The sequence below is a fragment of the Pecten maximus genome, chromosome 18 (assembly GCF_902652985.1).
Source record: "Pecten maximus chromosome 18, xPecMax1.1, whole genome shotgun sequence".
Lineage (NCBI taxonomy): Eukaryota > Metazoa > Mollusca > Bivalvia > Pectinida > Pectinidae > Pecten > Pecten maximus.
Genome location: NC_047032.1, coordinates 1,586,853 through 1,612,574, shown reverse-complemented (window position 1 = coordinate 1,612,574; position 25,722 = coordinate 1,586,853). Strand labels below are relative to the sequence as shown.

Below are 25,722 nucleotides of genomic sequence, written 5' to 3'. Positions count from 1 at the left end.
CGGTCCTTGTGTGCTCTAAGAGAATCTCTGTAGGAAATACTGCTGTCTTAATTCATAGTTTACCCAAACTCACAAATGTTTGTCTCTACGAGTAATAATACAATCATAATACAATCTATTGTCACTAATCGCCATTTGTTTGTGGTCCGTCCTTGTCTGTCCGTAAACAATTCTTGTTATCACTTTTTCTCAGAACATCATTAGTTGGGCATGTTCAATTTTGAGAATGATCGGAAAACAAAATGGCTGACAGGTCTTGGATTTTGACAGTTGATGTTTGTTATCACAATAACTCAAACATAATGCGTAGGTTCTCCGTGGTTCCAACCTTGTTCAGATTTAAATTTGAGTTTAATTTGAAAACAAAATGTCTGACAGGCGCTATCTTTGATTTTGACAGTTCAAGTTTGATATCCCTATTTATTGTTCACAGAAATTTCTTTTTAGATTCCTATTAGGTTCCCATCATTATCGAGTCACTGAAAGGGAAAGGAAAGTAGAGAAAAGATCAGTCTTATGGTTGGCGCCGGGATCCCTCGTTGTCATTTTCAAAAGTCATTTAACATATAAATCAGCATACAAATCTAAAATTTTCTCACATAAATTTAATATAATGCCATTTTGGAACTCTTTTGTAAGAAGATAAAATAAGGAAGTACATATTTACACCATTAAATTTAAGTTTTCTATCAACAATTTGAAAAATCAGGGATTCTTTTTGGGGTATAACTTAATTATGTATTGCAGTATTTTTGTACATCGATTCTTTTACAGAATTTTCATTTTTATTTTTTCATTTGATTAATCATTTTAGATCTGTGTGGTTTATTTAATTATATGTATTATCGTGCATTATATATATTTTACTTCCAGGAAGTTGTTAAACAATATTCACAGACTCCGTAACAAAAAGTTACAAGTTAAAGATAATACACTGTATATAAAAGTTAAAGATAATACACTGTATATAAAAGTTAAAGATAATACACTGTATATAAAAGTTAAAGATAATACACTGTGTATAAAAGTTAAAGATAATACACTGTGTATAAAAGTTAAAGATAATACACTGTATATAAAAGTTAAAGATAATACACTGAATATAAAAGTTAAAGATAATACACTGTATATAAAAGTTAAAGATAATACACTGTATATAACTTTGTAAGCGTTATTTTGAGCTTTTAATCATTACACTTTAAATTTACATTTAGTTGTGTATGTTGATTATTTTTGGATTAAATTAATTATATAATGATGCATTTATATTCAAATCTCTGTATGCATCAGTATATTCAAATTTTGAATGCAATAAATGTGAATATCAAAAAAACAAAATTAAAAAGAATTTTTATTTTTTAATAGTTATTGATATTAATGATTTAAATTTCCTCGGAGAATTCTATCAAATTAGTCGTGTAGTTTCTATACCTCTCATCATCTAGTGCTCTGTTTTAGACGCAATAGCTATCCTGATGGTTGTATTGGGAGTCTCGGTGTCAATGCCATCTTTATTTACAAACGTTTTACCTGCCTAAGTTTTGCTTGAGATCTATTTCATTTGTATTGTGACAATCTCTCTATACAGATCAGATTTGGAGGATAACAAAATCAGTACATACTTAGCTAATGAACAAAAATGAGAATTGAATGATTATAAATACAAATTTTTATTTCCATTATTTTTTTTTATAACAATATTTGATAACAGAGAAACAAGATTTTTAGGATAAACAAATGAATTTTCAGAACAGAAAAAAAAATGTAATTACTGAAAATCAAATATTTCTACATCAACCCCATTGTTGAATATTTGTTTTCATGTTTTAAACCCAGAGGGAACCATTCAAATGAATTTGGCTGAAAATTGAGGCCATGTCGGTTCAGTGCCCTCAGACTTCGTTCAGGGATTGTGATAGTTACACTCCAATACTGCTGTAAAGGGATTCATCTAAAGTCACTGAGCCTTTTGTTTTAATGTTCAATTTTAATTAAAATCATTGAACATTTTATCGTCGTGGTGATTTTTGTTCCTCAAAAAATTGTTTTGTTTTTTTTTTGCGATATAATCAGTAAAAAACAATAAAGTTTCAATTTCGATTTTTTTTTTTTTTGCTATATATAGATTTACCAAAATGTTACGCAAAGGGCTCTCCTCTGAAAACCATTTACTGACTGGTGATAAATAGTTATTTTGTATTAATTTTCAAAAATAAATCTAAATGTAATTGATTTTATTTTATGAACTTTCTATGTAAACAAAACTCAGGGCATGTCAGTGTAGAATAGTTTTTCTCCTGCACAAATTATTTAATCTTACATATTTTGTTTTTTGTTGGAATGTTGCAGTTTTTTCGTATTTTCTGTTTCTCAAACTAAAAGTTTAAGGTATGAACTTTCACAACAAAAGTTATAAAATCTGCATGGATCTGTTGTTTAGTCAGAATTCCACTTGATTTTTCTGCTGTACACAGACAATGGAAGTTTAATTTTCTCCATTGAAAACATAATGTAGATTTCAAGTCATTTATCGGCATAGCCGTTTAATATTCTTTTGGCCCCGGAAATGACGCGACAGGTGGCGTTACTGGTCAAGATGAAGTATGTGATTGGTCAATGTAGCGGTAAATGCAAAATGCAGACATGCAGTTAAAGACGAAACAAAGTTAAGATTGAATGCAAGCTGAATAAGTGGATGTATCTATTCAAATGACACATTAATAAAATCATATTCCTGATTCAAATACAGTCTTATTATCAGCAAAAATGATTCAAACTGATATAATTTAGTTATCCGTGCTGAAACGCATTTATTAATCAGTTCCTTAATTTATTTCACCAGCAGTTTTACATTATAACCACCAGCATTAAAGCTATGCCGTTTATCTTTTTTAAAGATATTTCTTGTTTTCATTTAAGAGTAAAATCACAAAATCGGGTGAATTTAAAAGATCAATAGAGCAAATCATGATCTGTTTTAGTATTTTCACAAAAATTCTTTTTTTACTTCAATTTGTGATAAAGCCATGTTTTTTTGAGGTGAGTTTCCTGATCTACCTGGTGGTACTCTTGTTGCTCATTTCATACAAAGTTTCCTGAATTCTTTAGGGTCAGTTTTCATAGGGAATGTTATGGTATGTTGTTCTTAGTCCGGCGTAAACTTTTGTTTGTCCGGCAGTTTCACATTTACATAATACTTTTTTTACCAATCTCTTTGAAGCCTGGTATACCTTATAATCATGATATGAAGTTGTGGTTCCTGGAGAAGAATTAGACTATTTTTGTATAAATTATTGTCCTTTGTTTATTTCAGTTTTTGATTTTTGTCTGGAGATATCTCTACATTTTTTGACTGATCTCTTTGAAACTACATTTTTTGACCGATTTCTTTGAAACTTGGTAGGCTTTAAAACATGATATGAAGTTGTGTTTGTTGAAAAAAGAACACTGATTCGATTATTTTTCAAAATTAAGGCCCTGTGTTCATCTTAGCGTCTGATCTTTGTACGGAGATCTCATCCTACATCTTTCGACTGATTTCTTTGAAACTTGAAATGTATATGATATAAAGTTACAATTCCCCCAAAACATATTTTTACAAAAGTTATTTCTCTTCCTTTATTTGTAGAATTCCTTCCTGGAGATCTCCTACAGTTTTCTTTTGATTTCTTTTGTAACTTGTTGGACTTTATAATCATGATATCAAGTTATTTTTAACGAGTTGGAGATTATTGATTACATGTCTTCCTCAAACTGTTAGGAAATGGAACATTAACTTTGTAGTGAAAGGTGAGATTTACAACATGCCAGCTTGCCACTCTTTGGGTAATCCAAATCTTTTTATCATGTAAGATATATAACACCACATGGCATTTGGCCGGTGTATATTGGTCTGCCCAGTGATACTATTGTTACGTGAATATTATGAAATGAGTATTCAAACAAAAGTTTTCCAAAACAGGATGACGGACCGCCTGTAAAAGGGGATCCTTTTTACGAGTCGCAGGAAAATCACAATCTCATCGGTGTAGCCAACGTCTTTCTAGAATGTCTCTTCCATGATGTCAAGCTCGACTACCAAGTACCGATTATCAGTCAACAAGGGGAGGTAAGTCTGTTTGTGTCTGTAAAAATTCTGTATTAGTGTACAAAGGGGAGATAAGTCTCTGTGTGTCTGTACAATTCTTTGTTAGTGTACAAAGGGGAGATAATTCTGTATTAGTGTACAAAGGGGAGGTAAGTCTGTGTTAGATGTCTGCACAATTCTGAATTTGTGCACAAGGGGAGATAAGTCTGTGTTGGTGTCTGTATATTTCTGAATTTGTGTACAAAGGGGAGGTAAGTCTGTGTCTGTATAATTCTGAATTAGTGTTCAAAGGGGAGGTAAGTCTGTGTCTGTACAATTCTGAATTAGTGTTCAAAGGGGAGGTAAGTCTGTGTGTCTGTATAATTCTGAATTAGTTAACTAAGGGGAGATAAGTCTGTGTTTACATCTGTACAATTCTGTATTAGTGTACAAAGGGGAGATAAATCTGTGTTGGTGTCTGTACAATTCTGAATTAGTGTACAAAGGGGAGGTAAGTCTGTATTAGTGTACAAAGGGGAGATAATTCTGTATTAGTGTACAAAGGGGAGATAAATCTGTTTGTGTCTGTACAATTTTGTGTTAGTGTACAAGGGGAGGCAAGAGTGGATTTTTGTCAGCATACTGGTATAGTCTGTCATTGCATCCATACTCCTAAATCAGTTTCCGTAATGAAATGGGTTTGTAATACTGGACATAAAAAGAGTGTTGTCTGCTTTGATTGAAGAACATAGCTTGACCATTACCAGAATAGGATTGAAAATGAATTTTCTATCATTACAGATTGCCGGAAAACTACACGTAGAAATCTCCAAACTAGGAGGATCTTTCCTCGATAGATACGCTGACACAAACGACGATGGAGAGGAGACAACGGATCCGGAACCTGTCGGGATCGGTTCTCCGATGATTGTCAGGGTACGTTTATCAAGATAACGATCAACCTTTATCATAAGTTATCTCAGAATAACTATCAAGAAATCTCAATGATTTATGGAATTAAGTAAACTTTGCTTTCATTAACATCTTATTTACTGTTTTACAGATCTGTATATCCGGAGCTAAGGGTCTGCCCCCAGCCCTTTCCAACTTTGTGTTTTGTCAGTATACCTTTTGGGGGAATGAAGACACCGTTGTTGTTCCACCCGAGATTCACCCCGATTCTTCATCACACAAGAAATCAGATACCATATCATTCAAATTCCAGCACAGCAAGGTATGAAAATTGGCTTATCGCCTTTTAGTGGATAAAAAAGACAAATATTCATATACTGGTACTCGAGATGAGCAGCCGTAAGCTAGACACCCAAGGCATAACTTACTTTGGATTATTACTGGAATTTTTTGTTTTTTGGAAATTTTTGTAAACAACAATAGAAATGTGTCGTTTATTTCTAGGCGTGGGATTATTTTCTGATGAATGCAGTCCATACTTGGCGTAGATAGTTAGATATTCCAAGTATTTAAGTTAAGACTTTATTGTAATAGATAGTTGAGTACTTCATTGTCAGTTGTGTTTTTTTTAAAGAAGATTTTGAATAAAGTCTACATGGAGATTCTCAATTTTCAAAAATTTTAATTATCAAGGTAGATTCATTAAAAAATGACAAGGGAAGTTAATCTTACACTATGTTTGTTGGGTTTATTGCCCAATGAACTGCCAAGGTCATTTTGAGGCTGGGGTCTCCTTGTAGTAGTTGGTGACTAACTCACTAAACAACATATGGGAGGCCCATTGTATGCCATCCAGAGCAATTAGAGTAAAGTGTCTTGCCCTGGGACACAACCATGACCGCACAGACTGGCTGATTTCTCAGCTTCCTGAGAATTAACAGCCCTTGCATTTTCACATGAGCTATTGTGGCCCCCTCACCTGAGGCTACGTGGCTGGCAATCTAACCGACTGAGCTATTGGGGCCCCCTCACCTGAGGCTACGTGGCTGGCAATCTAACCGACTGAGCTATCGTGGCCCCCTCACCTGAGGCTACGTGGCTGGCAATCTAACCGACTGAGCTATCGTGGCCCCCTCACCTGAGGTTACATGAGTGGCACTCTAACCGACTGAGCTATCGTGGCCCCCTCACCTGAGGTTACATGAGCTGGCAATCTAACCGACTGAGCTATCGTGGCCCCCTCACCTGAGGTTACGTGGCTGGCAATCTAACCGACTGAGCTATCGTGGCCCCCTCACCTGAGGTTACGTGGCTGGCAATCTAACCGACTGAGCTATCGAGGCCCCCTCACCTGAGGTTACGTGGCTGGCACTCTAACCGACTGAGCTATCGTGGCCCCCTCACCTGAGGTTACGTGGCTGACACTCTAACCGACTGAGCTATCGAGGCCCCCTCACCTGAGGTTACATGAGCTGGCACTCTAACCGACTGAGCTATCGAGGCCCCCTCACCTGAGGCTACATGAGTGGCAATCTAACCGAACTGAGCTATCGTGGCCCCCTCACCTGAGGTTAATTAGCTGGCACTCTAACCGACTGAGATATCGTGGCCCCCTCACCTGAGGTTACATTAGCTGACACTCTAACCGACTGAGCTATCGAGGCCCCCTCACCTGAGGTTACATGAGTGGCACTCTAACCGACTGAGCTATCGAGGCCCCCTCACCTGAGGTTACATGAGTGGCACTCTAACCGACTGAGCTATCGTGGCCCCCTCACCTGAGGTTACATGAGTGGCACTCTAACCGACTGAGCTATCGAGGCCCCCTCACCTGAGGTTACTTGGCTGACACTCTAACCGACTGAGCTATCGTGGCCCCCTCACCTGAGGTTACATGAGTGGCACTCTAACCGACTGAGCTATCGAGGCCCCCTCACCTGAGGTTACATGAGTGGCACTCTAACCGACTGAGCTATCGAGGCCCCCTCACCTGAGGTTACGTGGCTGACACTCTAACCGACTGAGCTATTGGGGCCCCCTCACCTGAGGTTACTTAGCTGAAACTTATAACCGACTGAGCTATCAGGGCTCCCCTGTTGCACAAATGTTATGTGTAAGTTGGTATACACTGTTTGGAAGCTACATTTTCATTTCTTCTTCTGAAATTAAAACTTAGAGTAAGAAACATTTCCTTTGGAAAAAATGTTTGAAATAAATACAACTATTAGAAACATTTTTTTTTGTTTAATTTTACTATTATTTAGGCCAAAACAAAGGTGAGTGTCGGAAGCTTATCATCGTCTGTAACCCACGGTCCTGACGCTTATGGACCATGGGACAATTGGTCCAGAAAATCTTGTTTTGACTCTAAAAATAGCAACCAATCAAATACCACCTCACATTTTAAACTTGATTTTTTTTTTGTGTGCGATACATATATTGGGGATCCCTGTCATGGAAGCTGCCACTCAAAACCTGCAATATATGTGCTTCTAATGGTCTTAACTGACAAATACACATCTTGTCAAGGTCTTTAAAACTGTGTATTCGAAACAGTTCCCTCACAACTACAAGGTAATCCGTGAAAAGAGCCGTTACTCTATATAGTCAAATCAAAACCCCAAATAAAAGGGGTCTTCTGATTGGTTAAAATAAATGAAGAAATATTTTCGAGAAAATTACTGAAGAAATATTTTCTGGAAATGACAAAATGTGTTCCAAACGTCCCACAGTCTCTGTTCGTGGACATCAGGACCGTGGGTTATCGACAATATCCCAATCGCCCCACAGTCTCTGTTCGTGAACGTCAGGACCGTAGGTTATCGACAATATCCCAATCGCCCCACAGTCTCTGTTCGTGAGCGTCAGGACCGTAGGTTATCGACAATATCCCAATCGCCCCACAGTCTCTGTTCGTGAGCGTCAGGACCGTAGGTTATCGACAATATCCCAATCGTCCCACAGTCTCTGTTCGTGAGCGTCAGGACCGTAGGTTATCGACAATATCCCAATCGCCCCAGTTCATGTTCGTGAGCGTCAGGACCATGAGTTATCGACAATATCCCAATCGTCCCACAGTCTCTGTTCGTGAGCGTCAGGACCGTAGGTTATCGACAATATCCCAATCGCCCCACAGTCTCTGTTCGTGAGCGTCAGGACCGTAGGTTACCGACAATATCCCAATCGTCCCACAGTCTCTGTTCGTGAGCGTCAGGACCGTGGGTTACCGACGATGGAACTTTATATACCTTTATATATAAAGAGAGAGTGCCTAACATGTGACAATCAGAAATACTATGAATATGCTTTGCTTATAAAAGTAATATATAATACTTCCTTCTCAAAATCATTTCTTTTATAAATTATGTCCTAACTTATGTGACGCATGATAACGGTAACCAGCCACAATATAAACTACTTACTGATGTGTATAGCTGTATCTAACTTTTCATACTTCCTGTATCAGCGCAATTACCTTCTTACTTTCTATTGTTATCCCAGTATTAGAGGGAGGTGCCCTCTCCAGTATTAGAGGGATGTGCCCTCTCCTGTATTAGAGGGATGTGCCCTCCAGTATTAGAGGGAGGTGCCCTCTCCAGTATTAGAGGGATGTGCCCTCTCCTGTATTAGAGGGAGGTACCCTCTCCAGTATTAGTGGGAGGTGCCCTCTCCAGTATTTGAGGGATGTGCCCTCTCCAGTATTTGAGGGACGTGCCCTCTCCAGTATTAGAGGGATGTGCCCTCTCCAGTATTAGAGGAAGGTTCCTCTCTAGTATTAGAGGGAGGTGCCTCTCCAGTATTAGAGGGAGGTACCCTCTCCAGTATTAGAGGGAGGTACCCTCTCCAGTATTAGAGGGAGGTGCCCTCTCCAGTGTTAGAGGGATGTGCCCTCTCCAGTATTAGAGGGAGGTGCCCTCTCCAGTATTAGAGGGAGGTGCCCTCTCAAGTATTAGAGGGAGGTATCCTCTCCTGTATTAGAGGGAGGTGTCCTCTCCTGTATTAGAGGGGGGTGCCCTCTCCAGTGTTAGAGGGAGGTGTCCTCTCCAGTGTTAGAGGGAGGTGCCCTCTCCAGTGTTAGAGGGAGGTGGCCTCTCCAGTATTAGAGGGAGGTACCCTCTCCAGTATTAGAGGGAGGTGCCCTCTCCAGTATTAGAGGGGGGTGTCCTCTCCAGTATTAGAGGGAAGTGCCCTCTCCAGTATTAGAGGGAGGTGCCTCATCAGTATTAGAGGGAGGTGCCCTCTCCAGTATTAGACGGAGGTACCTCTCCAGTATTAGAGGGGGGTGCCCTCTCCAGTATTAGAGGGAGGTGCCCTCTCAAGTATTAGAGGGAGGTATCCTCTCCTGTATTAGAGGAAGGTGCCCTCTCCAGTTTTAGAGGGAGGTGTCCTCTCCAGTATTAGAGGGAGGTGCCTCATCAGTATTAGAGGGAGGTGCCCTCTCCAGTATTAGAGGGAGGTACCTCTCCAGTATTAGAGGGAGGTGCCCTCTCCAGTATTAGAGGGATCTGCCCTCTCAGTATTAGAGTGAGTTGCCCTCTCCAGTATTAAAGGGAGGTGCCCTCTCAGTATTAGAGTGAGTTGCCCTCTCCAGTATTAAAGGGAGGTGCCCTCTCAGTATTAGAGTGAGTTGCCCTCTCCAGTATTAGAGGGATGTGCCCTCTCAGTATTAGAGTGAGTTGCCCTCTCCAGTATTAAAGGGATGTGCCCTCCAATATACCACATAGGACACCTCTCTTACATAAGGCAGGAATAATTTAGACTATAGAAAGCTGTGGAGGACTTTCTTTTCTAGGAAATCCCTGTATATCATGTGTACTACTCCACAGGAGGGCCTTATATTACAGAATTGAAGAAAAGTTTCTTGATCAAGACTTAAACCTTTGATCCATAATGCTTTCATATGGAAAATTTTACTTCTTAATTTGAGGAACATTTATGACTCTGTGTCTTTGAGTTTACCTGATAAATCCTCTTATAAACCAATCCGTACCACATTGAAAATTTACTTCATATTTCCTGTCAACTGAAGTTTATTTTAGGTCACCTGAGTCTCAAGTGACACTATTGTAAACTCCTTTTGTTTGTTGTCATCTGTCATGCGTTGTCTGCATGTTCGTAAACAATTTACATTTTCAGCTTCTCAGAAATCCCTAAACCAATTTCAATGAAATTTTGCCGAAACTTTCCATGACCAAAGGTCAACCAAATGTGTGACTTTTCTGGTCCCCGACCCCAGTGTCCTGAGGGATGGGGCAAAAAGGGTTCAGATTGACTAATTTCAAAAAGGATTCTTAGTTTGAAGGATCTTTATGTGCTGTATCAAAATTGTAAATTCCATGACCAAAACGTATCTGGTTTTCTGTACTGGGTAGTCGGCAAACTTTACTATAATACAGGGAAATCACATTTTTATAACCCCCCCCCCCCCCCCCCCCCCCCCCAACGAAGTTAGGGGAGGGGGGGGGGGGGGGTATACTGGAATCAGGTTGTCCGTCTGCAGTGGTAACCCGTTCACTAAAAACAGGTTTTTGTTGGAAAGCTGTTTGTTTAATTTCCACTGGAAATAATTTGAAACTTCATTAGAATTCTTAGTTTGAGGTGGAATTTTGATGGTATGCACATGTTGACCCTGACCACACTGTGCAGATGAGCGGGGCCAAAAGGGGTCAAATTGACTGAAATATAGCAGAACTGTTAAAGCCCACGGCATGCTAAACCTTATCACTTGTGTTATGGCTTTATGTCATAATTAGATTTTAGTCATTCCAAGAGGTGTGACTTAGAACTCTACTAATCTAATCCAAACTGATTGTGTGTTGCATGTTTTTACAGGACTATAAGATGTATATAAGGTGTATATAATCATTTTTACAGGACTATAAGGTGTATATAAGATGTATATAAGGTGTATATAAGGTGTATATAATCATTTTTACAGGACTTTAAAGTGTATATAACTGAGGAGTTTATAGAGCATTGTTCTGAAGGAGCCTTGTCCATAGAAGTATGGGGCCACAGAAGTCCAGGATTTGGTCTGGTCAACAATGGCATGGACAACATCATAGCAAGGTCAAGGACATTAGCTGACAGGTCAGTATGAAGGTCAAGGATGTTATAAGTGAGGTCAGAAATATAGTCAAGGACATTACAAGTGAGGTCAGTGATAAGGTCAAGGTCATGTCAAAGAAGATCAGTAAAAAGGTCAAGGTCATTAAAGTGAGGACATTGATCAAGTCAAGGTCATTACAAGTGAGGTCAGTGATAAGGTCAAGGTCATTAAAGTGAGGAATTGATCAGGTCAAGGTCATTACAAGGGAGGTCAGTGATAAGGTCAAGGTCATTACAAGTAAGGTCAGTGATAAGATCAAGTTCATTACAAGGGAGGTCAGTGATAAGGTCAAGGTTATTTATCAATTGATTAATTTTAATTTAATCATATTATTACAAGTGTTCAGAAGTTTAGATTCATTCTTTAGAACAAGTAATGTTCAAATGTTTGACAATCAGAAGAACTTAATAATTATTCAAAAGTTTATTTATATGTAAAAGTTTACATAGACATAATAATACATGATTCCCTTAGACCTTATTTGTGGTGATCTTGATTGGTCTTATAGGAATGATATATTGCTTTCTCCCATTGCCATCAGAAGAGTTAGAATTTCAGCGTTACTGGTACACCAACTATTGTATGCTACACTAATCCCTCGACCTATCACCACTCGATAATACCGCCACCCTCGTATACCGCCACCTTGTCCCCTAGAACGGATTTTTGCACTCTTTAATTCCCCCGTTAAGTCCGCCACCCTCGCATACCGCCATCCGCCATATGCTTTCAAAAACAAATGTGCCGAATCACTGTATATTTCCCTCGATTTCACCGCCATGTTATCGCCGTGGAACTCTTTAGTGTTCTATTTTTAGATACTGGTACTTTCCCATTCAAGCACAGGTGAAGTTACGCTTCAGTGATTCTATTCGCTGATCGAATCGTCATCGGTATTGACAAGAGGAATGTTTGTTATGTAATAAAACAAGTGATGAATTCTACTCACATTGTGTAATTGTTGTTTGAGTACAGGACGACCTCGATCTCGACCCTGACCTACGACTGACTGTCCGACAATTTGTTGACGCCGATAAACGGACAGAAATTACCGAAGTGCAGACAGAAAGCAACATCATAGTTTTGACGACAGTGAAACGGACCTTAAACACTGACGATGACGATGACGAACCACAACATATTCCGAGCAGAACAGAGGCAAAAGCCGCTATAGAAACGGTAATGTGATTTCTAGAAACGTCGGACAAAACAACAGAATTAGAAATAGACTCTTGCAGAATGATTTCAAAAAAATTATCGGAAATTATCACAGACAATATGTGACAAAAGCATATCAGTAATTTTTTTACCACACTACAAAAACAATAACCATGTTTAGACACTCTTACTGTTCAGTACCTGAAATTGAAATGTTTGTGTTTTCTGATTTGATCACAATAAAAGACATTGGATTCCTACATTTTTGTTTTCGTCAAATTTGATACTACCGCCACCCTCTTTATACCGCCAATTACAACAAGAACAAAAGGTGGCGGTATAACGAGGGTAGACTGTAGTTAGAATTTCAGCGTTTATGATAAACCAGCCATTGTATGCGAGTTAGAATCTCAGCGTTTATGATACACCAGCGAGTTAGAATTTCAGCGTTATGATACACCAGCCGTTGTATGCTAGTTAGAATTTCAGCCTTTATGATACACCAGCCGTTGTATGCTGGTTAGAATTTCAGCGTTTATGACACACCAGCCGTTGTATGCTAGTTAGAATTTCAGTGTTATGATACACCAGCCGTTGTATGCTAGTTAGAATTTCAGCATTATGATACACCAGCCGTTGTATGCTAGTTAGAATTTCAGCGTTATGATACACCAGCCGTTGTATGCTAGTTAGAATTTCAGCCTTTATGATACACCAGCCGTTGTATGCTGGTTAGAATTTCAGCGTTTATGACACACCAGCCGTTGTATGCTAGTTAGAATTTCAGTGTTATGATACACCAGCCGTTGTATGCTAGTTAGAATTTCAGCGTTATAATACCAGCCACCGTTGCTAGTTAGAATTTCAGTGTTATGATACACCAGCTGTTGTATGCAGCGTCACATGTATGAAGTGTAATCTGTGCGTAGACATGCACTAAGTGCCTGTTTTGCCCATTCCTTATCTCTGAGAAAAGATAACAGAAAAGGAACCGGATTGTTGGCTTTCTTCCTTTATCAGTCTCTTAAGACTCCAGAGTAGCTACATTCAAGCTGGATACGAGATCAATATAAGCTCCAGCCTCCGTACCCAATCAAAGCCAAACATTTAATTTTAGAAAAGAATGGTAGGTCAACACTGTTACAGAATTGATTTAAAGAAAATTTCTAACAAATTTCTCATGAAATGTCTTTGGACAAATACCAACTTTGAGTAAGTTTTATTGTTTTGTAGATAGGTTTGTTATGATTGATGGGATAGTTTCCTATTGTTCAGGTTGTAAACTCGACTCGACTTGTTAGATATATAGTACAGATGGTTGTACGTCAGATTAACGTGTGGAGTAGTGGGAGAATTAATTATAATGGCCGCTGTACGTCAGATTAAGTGTGGAGTAGTAGTAAGAGAATTAATTATAATGGCCGCTGTAACTCCTTGTATGTTAAAGAGACAACTAATTGTGGGCCCCACTGCAGGGTAGGAGGTGGTTTCTCCTTCGTCTTCTTTTCAAGGGACATCGAAAAGACCAAGCCAATGGCTTGCTGTATCTCATTGCATGTTAATTGTCAGACAACTAAAATTGAGCCCCCAGAAGATTTGGGGATTTTTCATGCGTGTCATAGAAAAGACCTACATAGATCCATTTCTCTTATCACCACACTTGGAGATCTTTATTATTCACATTTCATTCCTCTCGCTCTTTCAGTAAGAGTTTGTTTTCTTTAAAGCTTAACCCCAATAATTCATCTGTGTACACAATACTACCCTGCAGGTAGGATGTAAGAATTGTACCTGCTGCCCCCATTGCATGATCGTAAGAGGCGACTAAATTTGGGATCTTATCTTTTCTCTTCTTTCTTATCAGCTTTCTTCTTCCTAATGTCTCCCATGACAATGCCTCACTTTTGTCCTTTAGTTGAGCGTTCGCCCCTTTGAGGAGGGCTTTGGGTTCTGTCCCCTGGCCGAGACATACCAGAGTCTTTAAAAATGGTAGTTGCTACTCCTGCTAAGCGCTCAGCATGTTAGGAGTGGGACGACTGGTTCGCCTGTTGTCAGTATAATGTGACCGGGTGGGGTGTCCTGTTGGGTGTATTCGGTAGTATGCTTCAGTGAGGTAGCACTATGAATCGGCAAAAGTTCCGGCCTATCACAAAGAGACTTGACACGAACATACCACAGCCCTGAAAATACACATACACACTCACCGCACGCACAGGAGGCCGTCCTTAAATGACCTTAGCTGTCAATAGGACGTTAAACAAAATAAACGAAACCAAAGTACACAATAATTGAATTGAAATGATCAAGATATTGGCTTGGTTGTAGATGGAGCGAGGTTATGAGACAGATAGAACTATGGACTGAAGTTCATGAACTAAACCACCAGGGGGAGTATGTTCCCGTCGAGGTACAACCCAAACCAGAGGTGCCATCTGCAGGGGTCTTCCAGTTACAGCAGGTCAGGGGCCATAACTCTTATTTATGAAAGTCAACTTTCAGAGAATTATTAATTGACTAGAAAAATCATTATAATATAATTATATTCTTATCAATTAAAGAGACCTCTGATTTTATACAATTTGCCAAAGTTTGAAGGATTTTTTGCTTTATTTTTGACATGAAAAATTTGTGTTTTAAGAAGAGAAAAACACTCAAGTCACTATTTGTTAAGTTAAAACAATGGTGTCACACAACAGACAAATTTCTTTACTTCAGGGCCATACACGCCGAGTATTTGTACGGATAAAACCGGTGGCAAACTCCGGAACTCTGCCTCTCATTTGTGATTCGGTATCATCTATACAAGTTGGTTGTATCTACGTACGCAACAAAATTCAAAAAGGACTTGACAGTTACCAAGAGGTCGACCTCACACACCTGCGGGACAGATGGTCAGACGCACTGGCGAGGAGGAAAGATTACCTCAACGAACAACTCCAGAAACTTATCAACAAGCAAGGTAATTAAGCCGTTGGCAATCTCTCTGTATCCATTAACAATAAATATATTGCATTTGGACTGCTTCTATATTTTATCCCCGGAGTATTGTGTCACAAATTCTATAATATTGTTAACAGATAAGTCTCGGAGTATTGTCACAACTTCTATAATATTGTTCACAGATAAGTTTCGGAGTATTGTGTCACAAATTCTATAATATTGTTCACAGATAAGTCTCGGAGTATTGTGTCACAAATTCTATGATATTGTTCACAGATAAGTCTCGGAGTATTGTGTCACAAATTCTATAATATTGTTCACAGATAAGTCTCGGAGTATTGTGTCACAAATTCTATAATTCACAGATAAGTCTCGGAGTATTGTCACAACTTCTATAATATTGTTCACAGATAAGTCTCAGAGTATTGTCACAACTTCTATAATATTGTTCACAGATAAGTCTCGGAGTATTGTGTCACAAATTCTATAAGTCACAGATAAGTCTCGGAGTATTGTGTCACAAATTCTATAATATTGTTCACAGATAAGTCTCGGAGTATTGTGTCACAAATTCTATAATATTGTTCACAGATAAGTCTCGGAGTATTGTGTCACAAATTCTATAATATTGTTCACAGATAAGTCTCGGAGTATTGTGTCACAAATTCTATAATTCACAGATAAGTCTCGGAGTATTGTGTCACAAATTCTATAATATTGTTCACAGATAAGTCTGACTCGGATGTGGATAGAGAGAGGGCATTAATGGACCAATGGATGTCGCTGACGGACGAGAGAAACGCTGTGATGGTTCCCAGTCCTGGTAGTGGTATTCCAGGGGCTCCAGCGGAAAGGTAAATCCCCTCTCATACAGTAACTGTATATATTTAGGTGCTGTGAAACAGCCATCTTTAGCGAAATTTTTTTTGCCAAATTTTGCTAGAACAAATTCGTTGGGAACTCTAATTTACAGATCTGGTAAACTACACACCTTTACACTATATCACTCGCGATGTCTCGCTCAAACTTGTGATTATTTACAATTTCTGAGTAAATGTTCATATAAAGTTCAGGTTCCAATCCAGCACAGTGGTCTCATCAATGTCATGCATGAAACAAGAAAATCCACTTCCTGAAATGATGTGGTCCGTAAGAGTAAAACCTTTTTAATATGTCGTAATGCGTATAATGCAAGATGCGTATAATATATAACACTGTATGTTACCCGACAGATTTGATTGTTCCGCCCCGTAATACTATTTGGTTTTGATATAATTTGTTTTTAGTTCCAGTGAGACCCTGGAAGATCTCGAGGAACATAGACCTGTACTGTTTCTAGATTTAAATGGTGAGTTACAAATTATAGCTGATGACAAAGTTTGATTCAGAATGTTGTAAGGAAATCATTGGAAATGATGAATTAAATATAAATAGAACAATATAACTATTACAAGTATCTTATTGTACTTTTATTGACTAAATGTGAAATTCACAACATGTACACTTCACAACATTCTGATGTACATGTCACAACATTCCAATGTACACTTCACAACATTCTAATGTACATTTCACAACATTCCAATGTACATTTCACAACATTCTAATGTACACTTCACAACATTCTAATGTACATTTCACAACATTCTAATGTACATTTCACAACATTCTAATGTACATTTCACAACATTCCAATGTACATTTCACAACATTCCAATGTACATTTCACAACATTCTAATGTACATTTCACAACATTCCAATGTACATTTCACAATATTCCAATGTACATTTCACAACATTCCAATGTACATTTCACAACATTCTAATGTACATTTCACAACATTCCAATGTACATTTCACAACATTCCAATGTACACTTCACAACATTCTAATGTACATTTCACAACATTCTGATGTACATGTCACAACATTCTAATGTACATTTCACAATATTCCAATGTACACTTCACAACATTCCAATGTACATTTCACAACATTCTAATGTACATTTCACAACATTCCAATGTACATTTCACAACATTCCAATGTGCACTTCACAACATTCTAATGTACATTTCACAACATTCTGATGTACATTTCACAACATTCTATTTCACAACATTCCAATGTACACTTCACAACATTCCAACGTACATTTCACAACATTCTGATGTACATTTCACAACATTCCAATGTACATTTCACAACATTCTGATGTACATTTCACAACATTCCAACGTACATTTCTCAACATTCTATTTCACAACATTCCAATGTACATTTCACAACATTCCAATGTACATTTCACAACATTCCAATGTACATTTCACAACATTCCAACGTACATTTCACAACATTCTGATGTACATTTCACAACATTCCAACGTACATTTCACAACATTCCAATGTACATTTCACAACATTCCAACGTACATTTCACAACATTCCAACGTACATTTTACAACATTCCAATGTACATTTCACAACATTCCAATGTACATTTCACAACATTCCAACGTACATTTCTCAACATTCTGATGTACATTTCACAACATTCTGATGTACATTTCACAACATTCCAATGTACATTTCACAACATTCCAATGTACACTTCACAACATTCTGATGTACATTTCACAACATTCCAATGTACATGTCACAACATTCCAATGTACATTTCACAACATTCAAATGTACACTTCACAACATTCTGATGTACATTTCACAACATTCTGATACAGGAGGGATTTTTATTTATTGTATATAAGCACCTTGGTTTTCCTTACAGCCGACGATATGAGTATTTGATTGTCTTGGTTTATCTTACAGCTGACGATATGAGTACTTCTGGAGTCAAGGAGGGATTTCAGGCGGCTGGGGTCAACTCAATATTAGTTAAAGAGCATGCTTCCACCTTTGTTAATCTTCCCATCATCAAAACATTCACAGAAAAAGATAATGTAAGTATAGTTTGTATAATACGAATTTAGATTGGATTAAAACTGACTCGGAGAAAAAGGATAAGGATCATATGCTGGCTAGAAATTGAAAAAAAAGACAAACAAAATGAAATATGAAGTTATTTAAGGTGCGTGGAATAGAAATTTTAAACGAGAAAGAATCGAGTAGAAACACATTGTTGATAAGAAAGTTAAATTTATTGTATTATTTTACTTTGTAGAATAATAGACTGCAGGTAAAAGTGCAATTTGGCTGTGTGGTGTTTGTAATGATATAACTAGTCTAGAGGCTGTATGACCTACTATAATATACTAACAACTAGTCAAAACCTTTACAAAGGACTTATAATATCTCAACTTTTTACTTTTTTTTTGCACCATGCTCCAGCATTTAACATCTATTTTTACTCTGTCCATCAGTGTAGGGTTATTATCGATTAGTGTAGAGTGGTACTGTCCATCAGTGTAGGGTGGTACTGTCCATGGTACTGTCCATCGGTGTAGGGTGGTACTGTCCGTCAGTGTGGGGTGGTACTGTCCATCAGTATAGGGTGGTACTGTCCATCAGTGTAGTGTGGTACTGTCCATCGGTGTAGGGTGCTACTGTCCATGGTACTGTCCATCAGTGTAGGGTGGTACTGTCCATGGTACTGTCCATCAGTGTAGGGTGGTACTGTCCATCAGTGTAGATTGGTACTGTCCATCAGTGTAGGGTGGTACTGTCCATCAGTGTTGGATGGTACTGTCCATGGTACTGTCCATCAGTGTAGGGTGGTACTGTCCATCAGTGTAGGGTGGTACTGTCCATCAGTGTAGGGTGGTACTGTCCATGGAACTGTCCGTCAATGTTGGGTGGTACTGTCCATCAGTGTAGGGTGGTACTGTCCATCAGTGTAGGGTGGTACTGTCCATGGAACTGTCCGTCAATGTTGGGTGGTACTGTCCATCAGTGTTGGGTGGTACTGTCCGTCCATCAGTGTAGGGTGGTACTGTCCATCAGTGTTGGGTGGTACTTTCCATCAGTGTAGGGTGGTACTGTCCATCAGTGTTGGGTGGTACTGTCCATCAGTGTTGGGTGGTACTGTCCATCAGTGTTGGGTGGTACTGTCCATCAGTGTTGGGTGGTACTTTCCATCAGTGTAGGGTGGTACTGTCCATCAGTGTAGTGTGGTACTGTCCATCGGTGTAGGGTGGTACATCGTTATCTTCTCAATCAATTGAGGACAAGATAAAGTAAGGATTAGGATCCTCACCTGTTATCAGAGCTACTGTTAAATTAAGTACACTAACACAGTTGTTAAGATAAAGGTCAAATGTCAGAGGTTGATAAAGGTCACATGTCATATGTTGATAAAGGTTACATGTCATAGGTCACATGTCAGGGGTTGATAAAGTCAAATGTCATAGGTTACTTGACAAAGGTCACATGTCAGGTTATTTGATAAAGGTCGCATGTCAGAGGTAACTTGATAAAGGTCAAATGTCAGAGGTTACTTGATAAAGGTCACAAGTGTCATTTGTATTATCTAAGAACAGTTACATATCAATGATAAACAAAGATTCCTAACAATAAAAACATGACATACGTATGGAAAAGGTCATAATGGGATATCACTGCCTTGTAAAGCTATACACAAACAAGTTTGGTGTGTCCGATACATGTGAGGGTGTTTCTATTACACCTGATCATGTTGTTCGTAAGTGAGTGCTCTAATCCATCCTAATCGAGTGATTTACATTTTACTTGGCAAAATCTAATGAAATTGATATATTTAATATGTTATAACTCTATACCAACACTTAACCTGTAGAGTATCTAACACTCACAATATAATGATATGTAAAATTCTCCTCGAGAATCAATGATACCTATTGTATTTAGTAGTTAGTATTTAATTTTTCAGGCAGGTAAGCCTCGCATATATATCTGTATAACAGCAAGATAGATTACTTTGTACTGACCAAGCTTCCCTTTACTGACTCTCCTAAATTTTGTGTTCCTCTTGATGAAGTTAGAGGGAGATGGAGAACTGTCAAATTTATTCAAATAAAAGACCTTGCTCTACTTTCAAGGTCACAGAAGTCAAATGAGGTAGAAAATTTAAATGACTTCTTCTTAGTAACCAAGATGCCAAGATAAAACCAGGGCTACAAAGTGGGGTTTTTTTTGGGGGGGGGGGGGGGGGGGGGGGGGGGTTCAAATGAATGACCTTTACCTTATTTCAAGGTCAAAGGGGTCACAGTGTTTAAATATTCTAAATTAATTCTTCTGAAGTTTCAAATAAATGAGCTTGATGTTCTTTAAAAGGTTACAGGGATCTAATGTGATACAAAGTTAAATTGTTTCTGTATTGAAATCCCAGGTTTATATTTTCAAGACAATAAAAAGATGTTATTGTCTTTACTTCACGATCTGCAAACAGAGAAGATACAGGCCTTTAATGCCTCATGTTCCAGACGTATACCTTCTGTACAACATAACCAACTGCCAAATCGTGTACGTTTTTATATGTACATGTAGCTCCTAATGAAACACAGTTATGGTCCTTTGTTAACAATTTGTAATTTTATTCTGCGATTGTAGAATTCAGTATCCTTTATAATGGCTGATTTTGTTTGTGAATACAAATCTATATAGTTATGGGTTTTTAAGAAAGATATGCCTGTCGAATTTCAAAGGGTCTGTTATTGTATAGCATCTGTTAGTCCGGTTAAAATTTGGTTGTAAGTTTCTTCAGTACAATATAGATTTAATTTGGGAAAGTAATTTCTATTCTTTGTCATTTTGTTTAGGTTAATATGGATGTTATTTCTGGTAAAGATTTCTATTTTTTTTTCTTTTTTTAATATTTCTTAATCATTTTGGACTTCACTTTTTTGGGACAATTATTACAAAATCCAAAAATACTTTAGATATAAACAAACAAACAAATCAATGGATAGGTGAGACAGGTATATTATACATCCGATGGTATTTATATACCAAAGTTTTTCCAGATATCGGGGATTCATATAATATTGCTTGTAATTATTAGCCTTGTTTATTAATGTATATATAACTAACATCCTCAGAGTTAAACATATTTGTAATATTTAATTCATAGCCTGTCAGTAGGGAGATTCTGAAAATTGTAAAGTTACTAAAATATTATAGGGAAAAATTATAATGTAAAACTATACGTTAATATCATTCTGGTAAATAGGTATATCAACAGAACTACAGCATGCAGTTATATTAGCATGATTGTAGCTTTTGATATATTGTTTTAAAATATGACTAGTCATGGGTATAATATACTAGTCGTGGGTATAATATTGTTTTACAATACGACTAGTCGTGGGTATAATATTGTTTTACAATATGACTAGTCATGGGTATAATATACTAGTCGTGGGTATAATATTGTTTTACAATACGACTAGTCGTGGGTATAATATACTAGTCGTGGGTATAATATTGTTTTAAAATATGACTAGTCATGGGTATAATATACTAGTCGTGGGTATAATATTGTTTTACAATACGACTAGTCGTGGGTATAATATACTAGTCGTGGGTATAATATTGTTTTACAATATGACTAGTCATGGGTATAATATACTAGTCGTGGGTATAATATTGTTTTACAATACGACTAGTCGTGGGTATATATATAATATACTAGTCGTGGGTATAATATTTTTTTACAACATGACTTCGTGGGTATAATATTGTTTTACAATATGACTAGTCATGGGTATAATATACTAGTCGTGGGTATAATATTGTTTTACAATACGACTAGTCGTGGGTATAATATACTAGTCGTGGGTATAATATTGTTTTAAAATATGACTAGTCATGGGTATAATATACTAGTCGTGGGTATAATATTGTTTTACAATACGACTAGTCGTGGGTATAATATACTAGTCGTGGGTATAATATTGTTTTACAATATGACTAGTCATGGGTATAATATACTAGTCGTGGGTATAATATTGTTTTACAATACGACTAGTCGTGGGTATATATATAATATACTAGTCGTGGGTATAATATTTTTTTACAACATGACTTCGTGGGTATAATATTGATTTACAATAGGACTAGTCGTGGGTATAATATACTAGTCGTGGGTATAATATTGTTTTACAATAGGACTAGTCGTGGGTATAATATTGTTTTACAATACGACTAGTCGTGGGTATAATATTGTTTTACAATACGACTAGTCATGGGTATAATATACTAGTCGTGGGTATAATATTGTTTTACAATATGACTAGTCGTGGGTATAATATACTAGTCGTGGGTATAATATTGTTTTACAATATGACTAGTCGTGGGTATAATATACTAGTCATGGGTATAATATACTAGTCGTGGGTATAATATTTTTTTACAATACGACTAGTCATGGGTATAATATACTAGTCGTGGGTATAATATTTTTTTACAATATGACTTCGTGGGTATAATATTGTTTTACAATAGGACTAGTCATAGGTATAATATTGTTTTACAATATGACTAGTCGTGGGTATAATATACTAGTCGTGAGTATAATATTGTTTTACAATAGGACTAGTCATGGGTATAATATTGTTTTACAATACGACTAGCCGTGGGTATAATATTGTTTTACAATAGGACTAGTCGTGAGTATAATATTGTTTTACAATATGACTAGTCTTGGGTATAATATTGTTTTACAATATGACTAATCGTGGGTATAATATACTAGTCGTGGGTATAATATTGTTTTACAATACGACTAGTCGTGGGTATAATATTGTTTTACAATACGACTAGACGTGGGTATAATATTGTTTTACAATATGACTAATCGTTGGTATAATATACTAGTCGTGGGTATAATATTGTTTTACAATATGACTAGCCGTGGGTATCATATTGTTTTACAATACGACTAGTCGTGGGTATAATATATTAGTCGTGGGTATAATATTGTTTTACAATATGACTAGTCATGGGTATAATATACTAGTCGTGGGTATAATATTGTTTTACAATACGACTAGTCGTGGGTATAATATACTAGTCGTGGGTATAATATTGTTTTACAATATGACTAGTCGTGGGTATAATATTGTTTTACAATAGGACTAGTCGTGGGTATAATATTGTTTTACAATATGACTAGTCGTGGGTATAATATACTAGTCGTGGGTATAATATTGTTTTACAATACGACTAGTTTTGGGTATAATATTGTTTTACAATACGACTAGTCATGGGTATAATATACTAGTCGTGGGTATAATATTGTTTTACAATATGACTAATCGTGGGTATAATATTGTTTTACAATATGACTAGCCGTGGGTATAATATTGTTTTACAATACGACTAGTCATGGGTATAATATTGTTTTACAATATGACTAGTCGTGGGTATAATATTGTTTTACAATATGACTAGTCGTGGGTATAATATACTAGTCGTGGGTATAATATTGTTTTACAATACGACTAGTGGTGGGTATAATATTGTTTTACAATACGACTAGTCTTGGGTATAATATACTAGTCGTGGGTATAATATTGTTTTACAATATGACTAGCCGTGGGTATAATATTGTTTTACAATACGACTAGTTTTGGGTATAATATTGTTTTACAATACGACTAGTCATGGGTATAATATACTAGTCGTGGGTATAATATTGTTTTACAATATGACTAATCGTGGGTATAATATTGTTTTACAATATGACTAGCCGTGGGTATAATATTGTTTTACAATACGACTAGTCATGGGTATAATATTGTTTTACAATATGACTAGTCGTGGGTATAATATTGTTTTACAATATGACTAGTCGTGGGTATAATATACTAGTCGTGGGTATAATATTGTTTTACAATACGACTAGTGGTGGGTATAATATTGTTTTACAATACGACTAGTCTTGGGTATAATATACTAGTCGTGGGTATAATATTGTTTTACAATATGACTAGCCGTGGGTATAATATTGTTTTACAATACGACTAGTCATGGGTATAATATTGTTTTACAATATGACTAGTCGTGGGTATAATATTGTTTTACAATATGACTAGTCGTGGGTATAATATACTAGTCGTGGGTATAATATTGTTTTACAATAGGACTAGTGGTGGGTATAATATTGTTTTACAATACGACTAGTCGTGGGTATATCTGCAGTTCTGCACTTTCAGTTATATATATAAGCTCAACTTTCAAATTATTCTAATTAAAGCAAATATTTTCATAAATTTTTTCATTGCCAAGGTTTTTCTCCATGTTTTAAATCAAAACTTTAGTTTTTTCTTTTAAAAAAGATTTAACGACTAACACTTTTCAAATTTGACTTTTTCAGGTATGTGCTGTTGCATCCTGGGACTCTTCAATTCACGATTCGCCATATCTGAACCGTGTGACACAGTCTAACGAACGTGTATACCTAATCCTAAAGACAGTGGTACGATTGAGTCACCCTGCGTATATGGAACTTGTGTTACGTAAAAGAATGTGCATCAATATTTACAATAACTTTAGTATATCTAGTCTAACGGACAGACTCAAAAAACGCATCACGGGTGCTGAGAAGTCCTTCGCCAGCGGAGTTACCTACGATGTCGTGTCCAACATACCTAAGGTTTGTATCACACTCCAGCTCCAGAATGCCACATCTACATTTTGATAAATAGTGGCACTAACAGTTTAAAGATGGATATATTTCATTTTTAAAAACAAACATTCAGTCCCAACAAAAACTATCAAATTTATTAAGCTATGGATTTTCTATAATTAACATTTGGATAGATTTAAACTGAAAAGGTTACTGCTTTGCAGTAAACATACATGCCATATTTTTGGGAGACCAATAAGGGAGATTAATGATTATTTTAAGGGAATTTTGCCTAAAATAAGGGAGATTTGTGCGCGACATAAATATCGACATTTTTACTCAATTTTTTAGCAATTAACTAATTTTGAAAGTGATAAAGAATATTTGTATTTATTTTAGATATTAATCATATTGTATATGCAAACAACAAAAAGTTGTATAAGGTAAAAAATGCAATAAGTATACATTCAGATTCTGATGATATGAATTTTTTTTTCCGATTTTTTTTATGCAACACAAAAAGTTTCACAGCTTTATGCATATTGCATAACAGCATTTGAAAAGGGTATATTATAATTACATGTAGCTAAAGATTAAGACAAGCAAGTTATTCATTTATCAGTTTGGATTTTCTTAAAATTAGAAAGCTTGATCCACTCCGAGGGAACACATCAGTTGTAAAAATCACCATGAAATGTCCTGTGGGATACCTTATGTTGGACCATTTAGATATAAAAATATTCCAAGTGTGCAAGTGTATACATGAAATTATGAGAACGGAAGATGTTAATGTTAGGAGGCTGCAGTAAATCTTATCACGATCATTCTAGATTTTGTATATTGTCTCTGTCATGGACTGTACAGTCATTGTAAACACCATAATTGACCACTTTGTAACGACCAACAGATGTGCTAATTTTGAGTTTTCTAAAAGAAAATATCGGATTTCATCTTGCTATCACTGATCAACGATA

At 36.8% G+C, this 25,722-nt stretch overlaps 1 protein-coding gene across 1 annotated transcript in view; it reads left to right on the top strand.

Moving 5' to 3' along the window:
* Positions 1-25,722, top strand: part of LOC117317035 (kinesin-like protein KIF13B) — a 416,447-nt gene that overhangs the window by 363,605 nt on the left and 27,120 nt on the right. The window contains exons 20-30 of the mRNA XM_033871817.1: positions 3,962-4,108; positions 4,868-5,002; positions 5,130-5,300; positions 10,917-11,068; positions 14,571-14,703; positions 14,961-15,204; positions 15,913-16,039; positions 16,472-16,533; positions 18,016-18,146; positions 18,368-18,382; positions 24,497-24,775. Of these exons, the coding sequence (XP_033727708.1) occupies positions 3,962-4,108; positions 4,868-5,002; positions 5,130-5,300; positions 10,917-11,068; positions 14,571-14,703; positions 14,961-15,204; positions 15,913-16,039; positions 16,472-16,533; positions 18,016-18,146; positions 18,368-18,382; positions 24,497-24,775 (1,596 nt within the window). The remainder of the gene's footprint in view (positions 1-3,961; positions 4,109-4,867; positions 5,003-5,129; positions 5,301-10,916; positions 11,069-14,570; positions 14,704-14,960; positions 15,205-15,912; positions 16,040-16,471; positions 16,534-18,015; positions 18,147-18,367; positions 18,383-24,496; positions 24,776-25,722) is intronic.